This window comes from Capra hircus, chromosome 7 (assembly GCF_001704415.2).
Source record: "Capra hircus breed San Clemente chromosome 7, ASM170441v1, whole genome shotgun sequence".
In the NCBI taxonomy this organism is placed as follows: domain Eukaryota; kingdom Metazoa; phylum Chordata; class Mammalia; order Artiodactyla; family Bovidae; genus Capra; species Capra hircus.
This window is the reverse complement of record NC_030814.1, coordinates 59,699,100-59,716,197: the sequence shown is the minus strand read 5'-3', so window position 1 is coordinate 59,716,197 and position 17,098 is coordinate 59,699,100. Positions and strand designations below refer to the sequence as shown.

At 39.4% G+C, this 17,098-nt stretch overlaps 1 protein-coding gene across 1 annotated transcript in view; it reads left to right on the top strand.

The window, feature by feature from the left end:
- The window catches only part of UBE2D2 (ubiquitin conjugating enzyme E2 D2), a 43,458-nt gene continuing 27,786 nt past the window's right edge, over positions 1,427 to 17,098 (top strand). The window contains exon 1 of the mRNA XM_018050305.1: positions 1,427 to 2,079. Coding sequence (XP_017905794.1) covers positions 2,056 to 2,079 — 24 coding nt within the window. The 5' untranslated portion in view covers positions 1,427 to 2,055. The remainder of the gene's footprint in view (positions 2,080 to 17,098) is intronic.

Here is a 17,098-nt window from a genome sequence, read left to right as displayed (position 1 = left end):
GGGGCACACATTGTGCAAGTTTTTTGCTAAGGTATCGAAAAAGCAAGAGTTCCAGAAAAACATCTATTTCTGCTTTATTGACTACGCCAAAGCCTTTGACCGTGTGGGTCACAATAAACTGTGGAAAATTCTGAAAGAGTTGGGAATACCAGACCACCTGACCTGCCTCTTGAGAAACCTATATGCAGGTCAGGAAGCAACAGTTAGAACTGGACATGGAACAACAAACTGGTTCCAAATAGGAAAAGGAGTATGTCAAGGCTGTATATTGTCACCCTGCTTATTTAACTTACATGCAGAGTACATCATGAGAAACACTGGACTGGAAGAAACACAAGCTGGAATCAAGATTGCCGGGAGAAATATCAATAACCTCAGATATGCAATGACACCACCCTTATGGCAGAAAGTGAAGAGGAACTAAAAAGCCTCCTGATGAAAGTGAAAGTGGAGAGTGAAAAAGTTGGCTCAAAGCTCAACATTCAGAAAACGAAGATCATGGCATCTGGTCCCATCACTTCATGGGAAATAGATGGGGAAACAGTGGCAACAGTGGCTGACTTTATTTTTTTGGGTTCCAAAATCACTGCAGATGGTGACTGCAGCCATGAAATTAAAAGACGCTTACTCCTTGGAAGAAAAGTTATGACCAACCTAGACAGCATATTCAAAAGCAGAGACATTACTTTGCTGACTAAGGCCCGTCTAGCCAAGGCTATGGTTTTTCCTGTGGTCATGTATGGATGTGAGAGTTGGACTGTGAGGAAGGCTGAGTGCGCAAGAATTGATGCTTTTGAACTGTGGTGTTGGAGAAGACTCTTGAGAGTCCCTTGGACTGCAAGGAGATCCAACCAGTCCATTCTGAAGGAGATCAGCCCTGGGATTTCTTTGGAAGGAATGATGCTAAAGCTGAAACTCCAGTACTTTGGCCACCTCATGCGAAGAGTTGACTCATTGTAAAAGTCTGTGATGCTGGGAGGGATTGGGGGCAGGAGAAGGGGACGACCCAGGATGAGATGGCTGGATGGCATCATAGACTCGATGGACGTGAGTCTGAGTGAACTCTGGCAGTTAGTGATGGACAGGGAGGCCTGGCGTGCTGCGATTCATGGGGTCATAAAGAGTCGGACACGACTGAGCGACTGAACTGAACTGAACTCGACTTGAGGGAAGTCCCAAGCTATGCCACTGTGGAGCTGTGTGACCTTGGACAAGTTCTTTCCTCCTATGGCCCTACTTGCTCTTCCCCGGTCGGTTTATGCTATGGGGACGGTCGAGTGATATGGAAAACATTCGCTTTTAAACTTTTATTTATCTCATGTATCACGCGAATGAAAGCTGAGAGCCCACGGGCAATGCGATCAAGGACCACAACCGGCAAGCCTCTGCGACCCGCGCCACAGGTCTCGCGAGATCTCCCCTCTGCGCTTCGCGGCGTCATCCTCTCGCCGGCCGCGGCGGCGACAGCGACGGCGCGTGAGGTACTCACAGGGGCGGCCCGTATCCCTCCGCCGCCGGCGCGGCCCGGCCCTCCCTTCCCCCGGCCCGCCAATCCCTGCTCTCCCGACCTGCCCCTCGGCCTGGGCCCACCCCGCGCTCCGGCTGCCCCACCCCGGCGGCGCCGCCCGCCCGCGCGTCCCTCGGTCCACCTGCAGCAGGCAGTCCCTCTGGCTGTCCTACCCAGAGCCGCCGGCCGAGCCCGAGGCCTGAGCTCTTGCTCCCCGGCGGAGGGATCCGCGGCGGCTGAGGAGGCGGCGCTGAGCCTAGAAGGAAGAGGCAGCTACCGCGGTGGCGGCGGCGGCGGCGGCGGCGGCGGCGGCTCGGGCGGCAGCGCATAAAGGGGCCGCCGCCGGGTGATGCGGTGACCGCTGCGGCAGGCTCAGGAGCCGAGTTGGCCCCGGCCCTAAGTCCGTCCTGCCCGACCCGCGCTCGCGAACTCCCCATCTTCTCCGGCCGATCCGCAATCACCGAGGCGGCCTCGCGCCCCCTCGCCCCTTCCCCGTCCCTCCCCTGCCCCCGTCCCCGCCCCGGGGCCGCCGCCACCCACCTCCCACGATGGCTCTGAAGAGAATCCACAAGGTAAGCGGCCAGGGATCGGCTGTGTGTTCGGGCAGCTAGGCGGGTCGGCCGAGTTGGCTGCGGCCTGCACTTCCCGCCGTCTTCTCCGCCGGACTCCCGGCTTCTTCGGACCGGGCTGCTGGCGATGGCCCGGCCGGGCGGCCTTCACACCCTACTCCCAGTGATGGCGCCCGTAGAGGCCCCGGCGCGCTGCCCGCACTTAGGCCGGAGGTATGCTCGCCGGTTCAACGTTCCTTCCCGGCCTCCTTTCTAGGCCCCGCGTGGTATGGAGTCCCAGGGCCTCTCCCCGGCTTGGGACTGCTGTGCCAGAGGGCCATTGTCCGGCTGTGCCAGGAGGGGGTGCTGGAACTGGGGCGTTGGGAGGCCCCATCGACGGAGGTCGAAAGGGCTCTGTGCCCCATCTCCGCCTGTGCACTTCCTATCCCCACCTGCCTAGGTTCACCCGCAGAACTCCTTGAGCTTGGGGCCCGTATGAGGAAACCTTTTTGTCCGATCCAGAAATATTTCTTGAGTTCGCTTGCCGTTTAGCGGCCACACGCTTCCGTCCACTCTGCTCGTCCAGAAACTAAGTAGGAAGTTGAGGAAATAAGCATGACTTTTATGAGGAAGGAGGGAAGTGGAGGGAGAAACATTTTATTCCATGAGGTTGCCAAATGTAGTCACAAACATACTTCAGTTTGCAGGAGTGGATTTAATAGAAAGGGTATTGTCAAGGGTAAAGGTAGAAACCTGAACATTTGAAAACCACTGGAGAGAATTTCACAAAGTTTCCTTTTACATTCTCTTCGCAAAATGGGTTTTAACGCTTAAATTAGGTAATGTTTTCTGGGAGATCCTTTTAATGTGGAAGGGATTTTGCTAGATTTTTCCATTAGATAAGATTTTTTTGCCCTTTAAAATGAAGGGTTATCTGTAGTTGTCTCTACGGAGGTTTTTCTAATATTGCTTCTAGATTATGGACTTCGGTTAAAATTTAGGGTTTTTTCGCTTCCCTCTCTTATTATAACCTCCTATCATTTCTTACTACCTTTTTCACTTAGAGGGGGGAAGCGGCACTGATGATTTGTTTCGTGTTTGACTTGGCTACTTGGAGAGGCTGTACTAAAGCTTTAGCCAGTAAGTAGTAGATCCTGGGATCCATTCTCTAGGATGGGATGGAGATGCAAGGGGGAAGAGAACTAATTTTCACCTTGCATTAAACTCCGTGAAAATGGAGATTTGGTCAGTTTAAACACTTCAGCTCAGCAGTTGGTCCTGGTTTTATTCTTGATCAAAGACCTTTCCTGTGGAATTAATCCCAGTGGTTATTGTAAATTAGATTAGATCCTCACCAACTTCTTTTGACTTTGATTTCTATCAAATGAAAAAGGGCAGACTTTAGACAGTAAATCTTGTACTAAAGTGAAGCAGGTTATTTGTTAAAAGAAGCTCATCCTTAAGTAGAGATCCCTTGAATCCTTTTAAGGGGCAGGAGCACACTGCGGACAAATTATGCAAGTAAATAATAGCATTTTTAAGGCTTTAAGGAGTTAATAGATTCTTAAGGACTAATTGAGAAGTTATTAGCTTGAGATTATACTTGAAGAAGATTGTGCACCTTTAAAACCTGAAGAAGAATAAATATAATGTGCGATCACTTACAGATCAAGAGATAGAGCCTTTAATCTCTACTCTGAGTGATATGGAGGTTTTTTTAGAGAAGGAAATAGCACTCAAAACATGCGTTTTAATCGTCTTCCTTGCCTTCTTTTGAGATACTGCATGTTTGCTAGATTTTCTCTAAAAGATACCTTTATTAAAATTTTAGTAAGAAAAATCAAGTGTATACCATGATTATTTGAACTTTTAAAACTCAGTATTAACCTTTTTTCACCTGATTTATAACCTAGAACTGTCCTCAAAGTATGGCTCAACTTAGACTGCCAGGGATTTGAAAAATAAACTTAATTTTTGGTGTACATACTAGTCAATAATATTGTGAAAATAAAATGAAGATTTTTTTCCCCGCAAGCATTTTGTATAACACTAATTTTAAATTGAATACAGACTTAACCTAGATATGGGTAAGACCAGTCGTATCTCACCCTCAGCCCTAGTAGTATCTGCGTTGCAGTCCCCCAAAGACAGACTTGGTTTACATAATTGGTCTTAGTGTTGAATCTTCCCAGTTACTACTCTCTGAGAAAGTAGTTCTGTTTAAATACCTCTCAACTTTGGATAGCGTGAACTACTGCATCTGGGTTCTAATAAAATTTTATTAAGATCAAATACTTTTGACCAAGGCGGCTTCAGGAATTCTGTGTCTTGTGTTTCACTGACAGGGTAATAGTGTTGTTTGAATCTCACAGTCCTTTAAATGCCATGACTTTTTTGGAAAAAGCTCTTGATGGACCTTATTTTGATAGAAACTTTAAGATCGTATATGCTTTAACAGAGTTTACCAAAGAATTTTCATTTTGAACATCCATTATGGTTCCATGCAGGGTTTGGGACGCTTTGGTATTGTTTGTATCTACACCAAATGTCCCCAGCCTGCTACATTTTGAGGTTTTCTGCTGACATTATGGGTCTTCGGCTTTGATTTTGATGCTTTGAGTGTCTGCCTCTAGCAGCACCACCCCCAGCCTTTTTCCAGTTGGCTGCGTCTCATCTGTTGTGGGCTGGGAAACCAGATCACTGAGCTTATTAAAATTATGTCTAAAATAAGATCCAGTAGGCTCTGAGTGAAGAGGGCTTCATGTGTTTTGTGAACTGTGTGGTCTGTTTGACTGATCAGAGACCTTTTTTTTAAACTTGCTTCCTGTTTTTCTTCTTTACTTTTGTTATACAGTGCAGCAGGCTTTTTTGTGCTATTACAGTGCCACAGTGTTGAAATACAGGGTAAATTTCTTTATTTTGAGGAAGAGTAAAAGGCTAAATATCATGAGGAATTGAAGACAGACCAAAGTTAGGATACTAAAAGCCCTTAACAATAATAGTGGCTTGTACATTTTAATGGTGTCCTGCTAGATATAATTAACATTTGGTGTACATAGCTTTAATACCAGGACTATCACTTGATTTACTGTATTTCTATGATTAAAGTGTCTTAAATTTCCTGAAAAGCCCAGTCAGTCAGTTAATTTTCCAGTAAAATAAAATTTCAAACTCTGATGGCTAGGCAGGTAACCAAAGTGAGCAAAGGGAATTGAAGGGAACTAGAAATTGCACGTGCTTTTAGAAGAGGGCAGCTGCTATTCGGCTCCCTCCAAATGTTGCTGTTGCCAGGATCTGTGCCCAAAGTTACCAGATTTTTTTTTTTTTTTTTTTGAGGGAAGCCACAAAACCAGAGTTTTGGCAACCAATTCAAATTAAAAACAAGGACAGTAAAACCAATAGACACCTCCATACTTTTTTTGTTAGATTGGTAGGTACCAGTTTAATGTATGAGTTAAAATTAACAAAAGATTGAGGTTCAGCAAGTAACTAGGAGCATAAGGATTAAATCATTTGAACCATACTTTCTGCCTTTTTCAAAGTTTGGAAGTATTGCTTTATGTAAATAGGCACAGTTAAGTAATTTTGGGGGTAAACTTTTAATTAACTTCTTCAGTGAAGTTTTGTATGGTTATGGTTGTAGGAAAAACCAGTTTAGTAGATACATTGATCCCAGGCAGATGCTTACAACTTACTCTTCATTGTAATCTGTTTCATGTTACGAATCATCTTTCTGTAGACTACATACTTTCAAAATATCTATGATTGCCAGTTACCAAAGGATGAATTTTAAGGATATGGGAAGGGAGTTGTAATATCATAATAGTACTAGTTTTAAGATTATTTTAAAATAGAAGTGTGATATGATACATTACATTAATCTTATCAGAGGTAAGGATTCAGTTTATTCCAGTCAAAATGATGAAACAAATTAGCAAATAGTCTTGTGGAGTATTTGGAACTTTAATAATAAGTTTAATAATAACTTTAATAAGTGGTTGACAGAAGATGACTGAATTAGTTATATATTGGAAAGCAGACATCCCTTCTTACTCCAGAAGATAAGCTTTTTGAAATCTCTGGGAAGATTTTTTTTTTTCCTTTAGAAATGATTCTTTGCTTCACAAAGGTTTGTTGAGTTGAGAAACTTTCTTTGGCTTGTTTGGGTTGCTATTTAAATATAATTTAAACAGCCGTCATTAACTTCATAAATCTAGGAGGGTGTGTGTGTGTGTTTGTGTAAGTCTCCCAAAGTGGGGTGGGTGTGTGGGTGTTTAAAGTCTCCCAAAGTGTATTACTGTACTGCTGACTGACAGGGAGGAAGTTTTGACAAAGTCCAATTCTGGATATTTTAGTCCAGAGAGAGAAGGCTGCTAAAATATCCTAGGCAGTTCTCAGGATAGGAATACCTGACTCATGCTTGATGCTGCCAGCAACCTTTGCAGCCTCATCCCAAAATTGAAGGAGCACACTTGTTTTTTCTGTAGAAATAAAGTTTTGGTGGTTAGGTTCCCAGGCTAACCTTCAAAATCATGTTAAAAATATGACATAGAAAAATAAAGTACCGTTTCTTCTTCAGTATACACAATCAAGTAAGATTTCAAGTAATAGAATCATAAAATTTTAGCTCTGCATCACATCTCAGAGCTACGGCCTAAAAAGTCCATGTGACTTAGTAGGGCTGGATTAAGAACCTGGACTTCTTGACTGCTCAGTGTCTTTTCTGGCAGGCACTGTACCCTTACACAGTCATTAGGGGTGTAATCCCAGGGAATGCAATTTTTTCTTTTGTTCAAATAATTGAGTATTTATGCTCTGGAACCAGAAGATTTTACCTTCAGCATCTCTTTTTATTGTTGGAGAGGTGTCTATGAATTCCCTTAAAACAATGCTGTTTTTGTTTTGTTTTTTAGTGTTTTAATTCCCATAAAGCAGAAAAATAAGAAACTATGCAAATTTTGGGTGTTCTATCCTCCGTATATCCTTCATCATAGTCAAATGGGTTTTTTAATCTCTCCAAAAGACTAAGAATCACTGTCCTACCTCCTTAAACACTCTGTTTTAATCTCAGTAGGTGACCCAATTACCTATTCTGTAGAGAAAATAGAAATCTGCGTGAATCCTTTCAAATTTCCTTTGAAGACTTTAAAAAGAAAAAAGAAAAACCAGACCTCACAGCTACAATCTTCAGAGTACTCAGTGTGTATCAGAATGACTGAATCTTCTGAACAACCCTGTGAGAATTCTGTTCTCAGGTTAGAAGAGAAAATGGAGGCTTGGAGAAGTAAACAAACTTGCCTGTGATTATATGGCTATGATGTGAAGAGCCAGGATTCAGATGCATTCAGTCTTGACCAGGGAGCCAACCATTGCTCCGAATGTACCTTAGCCATCACTCTTCTTCCCTGTTGTCTCTGAGAAGCTCTGCTTTTCCCATTGTAAGCTAACTTTTGCTATTCATCCTATTCTTTTGCCAGGTCCTTGCTCTCTAGTAATTGTCCCTGCTCTCCCAGTTCTCTCTTTGACTCCCCTCAGTATCCAAACTTAACCTAAGACTTTCCTCATCTTAAGAAAAACAACAAAAAAAGCTTTTAACCTCCTCTCCCCAACTAGAGCTGATTCCTTTCCTTCCTCTTCTTTATCTCTTCCATCTCTGACATTTCAGTGCCAAAATTCTTGACAGAATAGTGTCTATTCACTGTTTTGGAACTGTTCAGTAAGGTCACTGATGATTACTTTATTGCCAGATTCAATGGATACCTCAGTTTTTATTTAATTTCTGTAACAGTTGATGTGATAATTACTAATTTCCCTCGGCTTCTGATAAACTGTTTCCTCCTTCTGCATACCTAGTGTTCTAATAAAGTTAGTGTTTCCTAACTTTTTAAGAATAATTTTAAATTAATATTATTGATGGATACAAATAAGAATTCATGAAATAATGTATACTTGGATTAAAATTGACAGCACACAAAAAATACATCGAGGAAATATTGTTCACTGTCATTTTGCTGTAAAGTAACAACTAGGAATAGTATTTTAAGAAAATAAAAGGGATCATCATCAGATGCTGCATTAAATGTGTTACTCTTGAGACTTCCCTGTGGTCCAGTGATTAGGACCCCTCTATTTCACTGCTCATTTCACACCCACTTTCACCTGGGTTCAATCACAGGATAGGGAACTAAGATCCCACAAGCCGCATAGTGTGGCCAAAAAAAAGATGTGTTACTCTGTGTTGTTTTCATTACAGTATTATGTGAACATTTGTTTTAAACAGGTGCGCTGCAGCAAAGAAAGAATTAAAATTGCATGTTTTGCAATATTCATGCAGTTAGACTACTACCAACATTATTGTCTCATGGACAGACAGGTCACTTAATTAAAAAAAAAAGTGTTTGCTTTACTTATGTTTATTTTAAAATAATCTGTTATGTTGGGGTTTAAGAAAGGACTCTGCTTTTCATTTAAAACTTCCATATTCTAGCTATAACTCCATAGGGAATGAATTGGTATAGTAGATTAGTGTTCAATATGCTTTGATTAAATAACTTCTCAAATATATATTGAATTATAATAAGCAGAATAAATCACTGAAGTTAAATAGCTAATACCCATGGTTAAATGCTGTTTGTGCATCAGAGCATAGACATAATTTGCTTTGCAGTGTGCAAATTTTTTGAGGCATATTACTGCTTTAAATTAGTGTAAATATGTAATATTTCTTAAAAACATGTATTAAAGATAGGTAAAATTTAGGACAAAAATATTGCCATCTTTATCCCTGTAATACATGTTAGCATCTCATAAGAAATACTACTGTAATTGAAACAGTTCTCAGAATTATTTTCCTTTAGTCTTTGTGCTTTTCCATATGCCTTCTCAACCCACCCCCTCCTCCTTCTGAATTCTTATTCATCCTTGGATAGCCAGCAGACCACTTCTCTGTGAAGCATGCCCGAGGCATGCAGGCAATAGGGTTCTACTATAGAACTGTTTCTTAGGATATAGACATGATTGATTATTACCCCTTCTAGACTGAATTCTTCTGGGCAAAGTCGATTATTACCCCTTCTAGACTGAATTCTTCTGGGCAAAGTCCCTGTCTTATTCATTATATTCCCAGTACCTGACGCATAGTAGGCATTCAGTTTTTGCCAGCAACGTTTAGTGAATGTCAACAGCAAGTAGTATGGTGGAAAAACTAGTAGAATTTTGGAGCTCCATGTCTACTCAGTCATGTTCTAACCCTGTGTGTGTGGCCTTAGGCAAGTTACTTCACTGATTTTCTTTGGTCTCAGCTTCCTTGCCTATAGAATGAGGATAATGTCATATACTTTGCAAGCCTGTAGGGGATGAGTAGAAAGGAAATATGGACCACATAAAAGATAGTTTTTAATATTAATTACCACTGGCTTAATTGCCCAGTAATGTTGACCCATGAAATTGGTAGAATCTTGAAATCTTAGATGGTGTCAGTAATAAGTGTTTTTTCCAGTTTACTTGGTTGCCACCCCAGTCAAAAAAGAAGGAAAAAAATGTACACCCTGATGTTGTAAAAATTATGCTCTATAATACTTCTAACTGAAAAAAGGGATTGAATTCCAAATTTTTTCTTCAGTAAACTAACTACTGTTATCTTAATATATTTCCAGTACATGTGATGTTTTTGTAAGCCTAGACGTAAGAACAATTTTCTTAACAGTATCTTGTGATAGAAGTATCTGCTTCTGTCCTTTGAGCACGTATCCCCCACCTTCCCCCCTCTGCCACTTGCAGAACGTCAGTACCTGTTTAAATCATAGCCCTCCTTCGTCAACTTTTTAAGGGCCTATATCAGATTAAAAAATTTGAAATCAAAGCTGAATTTTACGGAAGCCACAGTGATAATAGTTTAGAAATAGATTTCTTAAAATAATAGTATACTAATGGGAGTGTGAATGATTTTCTTTAGATTAAATGTCCTCATGCACACCAACTGTATCAACTTCGTAGGGCTGCTGTAATAAATTACACAATAAATTACTGAGTGGCTTAAAACAGCAGAAATCTATTCTCTCACAGTTTTGGAGGCCAAAATTCCGAAATCAGCATACCAGCAGAGCCACACACCCTCTGGAAGCTATGTGGGAGAATCCTTCCTTCCTTCTTCCAGCTTCTGGTGACTGTAAGCATTCCTTGGTTTGTGGCCACATCACTTCAGTCTCTGCCTTCATCTTCACACTACTTCCTCTGTGTGTGGTTTCTCTTTTGATACTTAGGGCTCATCCAGGTAATCTAGGATGATCTTATCTCAAGATCCTTAATTTTAAGTATGTTTACAAAGACCCTTTTTCTAACTGAGGTAACATTTATAGGTGATAGGAATTAAGATGTGTCACATGTCATTTTGAGGAGCATTCAATGCAGTGTACCATCTAATCCCCAAATTCTAATAAATGACTGTTTTAGATTGTAGTTGCCTTTAGGCTTTTCTGTTTTTAAGTTTCTAAAATTCTGAAACAGTCTCAGACCTACAGGGATTTGCAAATACAATACCTAGAACATTTTTTTCTTTAACCATTTCAGAGTAAGGTACCAACATGATGACTCATCAACCCTGAATACTTTAATGTGTGTTTCTTACAAACATGCACATCAAAATTAGGAAATTGCCATTGAAATATTACTGCGATCTAATCCTCAGACCCCGTTTAAGTTTTGCCAGTTGTTCCGATAATGTGCTTTATTGAAAAGGATCCAGTCGATAGTCACTTGTTTAGTTTCCTTCAGTTCCTTAGTCTTTCCTTTGCTTCATGGCCTTGACACTTTTAAAGATTAGAGTCCAGTTATTTTGTAGAATGTCCCTTAGTTTGTGTTTTTCTATTATTCCCTCAAGATTAGGTTTAGGTCATGCATCTTTGATAAGAATGTCACAGAAGCATTACTATTTCCCTCTCTGCATCCTATCTAGTGATGCGTGATTTTGGTTCAGTTTTCTACATTCCATCCTGTCAGGTACTATTCAATTTTAGTTTGACCCATTATGGAGAATTTTCACTTGATTAAGGGGATATCTACCAGGGTTTCATACTACGAAGTTACTTTTTTTTCCCCTTTATAATGAATAAATAATTTGTTCAGAGACACTTTGAATATATGTACTTTTTCTGTTTTTTTTTTTTTTTTTTTTTTTTTTTAATCTATTGCTGCATAAGAAAATACCCTAAAACTTAGCTGCTTAGAGCTGGGTGGTTCTGGCTCAAGGTCCCACGGTTATTGGCAGATCTCAGTTCTTTATGGGTTTCTGGACTTACAGACTCATTTCCTCCCCACATGTTTCTCCGGCTGAGGGCTGCCTGAGTGTACTTGAGACATAGCGCTGGGTTCCCTCAGAGTGATCTGCCAGAGATAGAGCAGCCAAGTGAAAGCTGGAGTATCTTTTATTAACTTAATCTCAGAAGCAACATACCATGACTACTTCTGTGTTCTGTTGGCCTCACAGATTCCCGTGCGGGGCGGTGTGGCAGGGAGGATTACATGCGGGAGGGAATACTAGGAGTTAAAGATGTCTGGGAGCCAACTTGGGTACCTCGCGCTTACTCAGAAATTTTAATTTATTCATTTTAAAATTTATATTTGTATGGACTCATGCTTTCTTTTTTTTAATTCGTGTGAGTTATACTAGTTTACTGTCATTTACTTTAATGCTCAACTTGTCCCCAGTTTGCTTTTTTCCCCATCAGTTGAGCACTTCTTTAAGTTCTGGCACAAAAGATGTTTCCTGCTTTTTCTTACACTTGCCCTGCTCTAGCCCTGTAATCATCTAGGTATGCTGATTGCTTTTCGAATCTCAACTGTTTCCACACTTTCTCAGTGTAATTAGTGGATGTAGCTAGGGAAAATGTGAATTTGTAGATTTGCTTTTCTCTCTGTGTATCAGAGACCATGAATTCACACTGATGCATCTTAATTCCCGTCCAGTACCATAGGGTTCATCCTGTATTTTTTCTTTTCGATATTCCTTTTCTTACAGTGAAAAACTTTGCTTTCATTAATGTAACTACTCATTTGATCAGTTCCTCTGTGTATAATTAACTTCCCATTGCTGTGGCCCACCTGCATAGATACTGTTCTTTGCTCCCCTCTCTCCTAGGGGTGCCCTTCTTAACTCTGTCCTTCCTGACTTGGATATCCTGCACTGAGTTATACCTATCCCAGTGTGGATAGCCTCACTATTTTTAAAAAACAAAATACAGGACTTATTTGACATAAATATTTTTAAAACAGATATGGAAAAATCAAGTCTAGTGACTGTGACCACATAGCACTTTTCCCACTTAGAGAATATGGCATTTTCTGTAGCCCTTTTTTTGAAAAGACTAAAACCATAATTTTAGTTTAGTGTTGTTATTATTATGAAACAATTTTGGTAATTTTAGAAGCCTGTGTAAACTCATCTCCATTCTTAGAAATAATTGGAAACAATGATAATTTAAAATCCTGAAGCTTAATCTTTTATTATGAAACTTTTAGATACTGGTAATGACCAACACCTAGGCGCTTGCTATCCAGCTTAAGATTCAGACCTACCTAATTTAGCTTCAGTGTTAAAGTTTAGTCAGCAACCATGGCTTCTCTTGGTAATTTACGAGCTTGGGGTCTTTGCATATATTTAGAAATACTCATGTTTTGATAAAAGTACATTGTTATTAGTGATGGGGAATTACTTGTGCAACCTCCTCTACTTTACCCATTATATCAAGGCAGTAATATATCATCACTGAGGTTATAGTAGGTCAGTTTCCTGAGGTTACATACAACATTAATGCAAGGTTAAGAAAATTGTTCAAACTTTGAGGAACAAGTAACAGTGTATTGGCATTTGAATCGTGAGCATGACTTGAATCTCAGAGTCTGAGGCACTCTTTTTACTTTTATAATCAGTATTTTCATTATCTTCTAGCTTCTGTTAAGTCTAAAACTATTCTGATTCGTGATCCTATATATGTGACCAGTTTCCTTTCTGGAAGCTTACAGACTTTCTTGTCCCCAGTATTGTGAAATTTCCTGATGTTTGGTGCGTAGGTCAATTTTCATTTATTTTGCTTGACATTCAGTTGGTCTTTGGGGCTCTGTCTATATGGATTTGCTTATTCTGGACATTTCATATAGATAGAATCATACAACATATGACCTTTTGTATCTGGCTTTGTTCATTTAGGCAGTGTTTTCAACGTTGTCCAAGTTGTAGCGTGTACTGGTACTTAATTTCTTTTTCTGACTAAATAATATTCCATTGTATAAATATATCATGTTTTCTTTTTCCATTTATCAATTGATGGGCATTTGGTTTGTTTTAATTTTTCAACTATTAAGAATAATACTGCTGTGAACATTTATCTTCAGATTTTTGTGTGAACATATGTTTTCATTTCTCTTGGATATATACCTAGGAGTGGAATTGCTGGATCATATGGTAATTTTATTTTAAATTTTTAAAGTTATTTCCTTCTAAGAGCTTTTTAGCTATAATTCTCATATTTAGATCTTTGATCTGTGTTTCCCAATTTTTAATTTTTGTAAAATACATATAAAATTACTGTTTTCACTATTTTTAAATATATAGTTCATTGCTGGTAAATATATTTTGTATTGTTGTACAACCATTGCTATCTCCCAAATTCTTCATTTTTCAAAAGTTACCTATTTAGCAGTGACTCCTCATCTTTCTCCCTGGCCTTTAAGAACTCATCATTGTATTTTATCTCTCTATGATTTTGACTTGGTTATTCATGGAAGTAGAGTCATATAGTATTTCTCTTTTTGTGACTGATTTTTTTCACTTAGCACAGTGTCCTCAAGATTCATCTGTACGGTCAGAATTTCCTTCGTTTTTAAGGCTATTTAGTACTCTGTTGTGTGTTTATACCATATTTGCCTATCCATTTATCTGCTGTTGAACACTTGGGTTATTTACACATTTTAGCTCTTCTGAGTAGTTCTGCAGTCAGCATGGGTGTATCTTTAAAAGACCCTCCTTTCAGTTATTTTGGCTATATACCAAGAAGTGAAATTGCTGGATCATATGGTAATTATTTTTTAATTTTTGAGAAACTACCATATTGTTTTCCCCAGTGGCTCTAGGGTTTTACATTTAACCCTTGCTCCCCCTCCCTGCTTGTGATGCACAAGGGTTTCAATTTCTCCACATCCTCACCAGCACTTATATTTTCTGTTTTTGGCTGGTTGGTTGGCCCTTTTTTTTTTAAAAATAGTAACCATCCCGATGGACGGAGAAGGCAATGGCACCCCACTCCAGTACTCTTGCCTGGACAATCCCATGGATGGAGGAGCCTGGTAGGCTGCCGTCTATGGGGTCACCCAGAGTCGGACACGACTGAAGTGACTTAGCAGCAGCAGCATCCTGATGGAATGAGATGGTGGTCTTTGATCCATTTTAAGTTAATTTTTATATCTAGTTTGCAGTAGGCATCTAAGTTCATTTTTGCATGTGAATATCCAGTTGTCTTAGCACCATTTGTTGAAAAGATCATTCTTTCCCCCATTGAATTGTTTTGGCAGCTGTGTCAAAAACCAATTGGCCATAAATATATGGGTTTATTTCTGGACTCTTAATTCTGTTTCATTGATCTGTAGGTCTTTTCTTATGCCAGTACCATACTGTTTTGAATACTGTACCTCTGTATTAGGTTTTGGAATTAGAAAGTGTGATTCCTCCAACTTTGTTGTTTTCCAAGACTATTTTGGTTTTTTAGATCCCATGCATTCCCTATGAATTTTAGGTTCTGCTATTTTTTTATTTTTAATGGCAGTTGGTATTTTGATGGAGATTGTATGGAATCTACAGATAAATTTGGGGAATGTTTGAGCTAGTTTTCCTGTATTTTCTGTTTTCCATGTTTATCTTTTATCTGTTTTTTGGAAAGATTTTCTCAGAATGTTTGCTTGCTTGCTTGTTTTAAGGATTTTCCTCTTATTTCATAGAAGCAGTAGCTTCTCTTAGCTTTAAGGATATTCATGACAGTTTTTCTTTTAACTTTTTCTTCTCCCTGAATGGTCTTTGCTTTTTCCTGCTTCTTTTTTACTTCACATTGTTTCAGTCTTTATCTTTCATATTGAGTGATGTTGAAGATGGCCAGTTTCTTTCATTGTTTTTGTTTATCCTTATTTTAGAATAGGGCATTAAAAAGCTGATTAAAGGGTCTTAGCATATGGGAGTGAGGTTTGGCAACTGTGAAACTCTATGGTGTACTGGCAGGGCTGTTCTCCAGATGAATCACTGGTGTCAGTGAGTCATATAGCTCTTTATCTTGTGCTAATCAGTTTTTCTTGAGAAGGGTCTTTTCATCTCCTGTCTGGAATGTACAGGTCAAGCTTCCAATGTTTTCAGGACAAAGTATGTATGTAAATATTCACTTAACCTTCTGATTTCCATACATCATTCATGCCATTAACTATGCTCAGTGTCTCTGAGTTCTGAGATCTTATGTTTTATCCTCTCTGGAGAACAAACCTCTGGTTTGCTTGCATGGGAAGGACATTCACTGGTGGAATCAGGGAAGTGATCTAGATGTCACTTTTAGTTTTAAGTTATTTTCAGATTTTTACCCATAAACAACATATAATACTGCTTTGGATGTTGTCAATTTACATAGATGTTATGGAAGTGCATACATTTTAAATAGCATGCATTTTCAATGAATATAAATATTCCAACAATATATTTTAAAATTTATTCCCCCATAATGGACATTTTGTTTCCAAGTTTTAATTAGTAAAGATGTTGAAGCTCAGTGTTGCCTTGATGCACATAGGTGAGAGTTTCTCTTTATAGTCAGTAGGATTGTTTGGTTGTAGAGAGAGGCTCTTTATTTTTGTAAGATAATGCCAAATTAAATTTTTTCTTTAAAAATTTTCATTATTTTGAACATAACATGCTATATAAAGGTACACAAAACAGTGAAGTCGCTCAGTCATGTCTGATTCTGTGACCCCATGAACTGTAGCCCCCCAGGCTCCTCTGTCCATAAGCTTTTCCAGGCAAGAATACTGGAGTGGGTTGCCATTTCCTTCTCCAGGGGATCTTCCCGACCCAGGGATCCAACCCCAGTCTCCCACATTGCAGGCAGATGCTTTACCATCTGAGACACCGGGTGTCTAATAAATTTCAGTGAAAATTTCAGATATATCCAGACATTCAGTAGTCTACAACATATCACCATGTGTCCCATCACCTGTCATTTTGTGTTTATTCTTGATTACCTCTTCCACCCTTATGGATTATTTCAAACTCAACCCCAAATGTCATATCATTTTATCTGTAAAGAATTCGGAATGTGTTACTTAGAGATAACGCATTGGTTCTCAGTAGGGTAGTTTTGCCTACCAGGTGACGTTCGGCATTGTAAACATTTTTAACTGTCACAGCTGGGAGGCTACTGGGTGCTACTGGCATCAGTAGATAGAGACCAGGGAACTACTGAACATCCTACAATGTGTAGGCCAGGCCCCCACAACAAAGAATTATCCTGCCCCAAATGTCAAGTCATTTCCCAGATTGAGAAATCCTGAGATAAGGAAGTCTGAGGGACATTAAGTGGTTCTTCCTGTATATATTTCTAAACACATGCTGTTGTATTACACAAAAATCTAATTTCTGGGAATTATAACTCTAAAAGAATAAGCACTTTAAAAGTCATACAAAACTCCTGTGACTCTTACTATGTTTATGTGGCTGATAGACGTATTGGACATTTACATATTTTTAAAATAGTTCATGAATATTATTTGGTGTTGTAAAGAACCCTGGGCAATATATTGAAATGTCAGTTCTGAAGGGATGTGGATCACTTGAAATAAACTACTTTTGTCTTTCCACCTTTCTTGCACCAGTAACTTTCAGTAGCAGGGTAGTTTGGGGTGGGGGTTGTGTGTGTTTGTTTTCCAGTATGTTGCAGAATTAGAAATTGATATTGTTTTGCTGAGAAATTGCTATGGTAATAATTGTTGGAAGGATCTATCATTGAATCTTATTACTTTT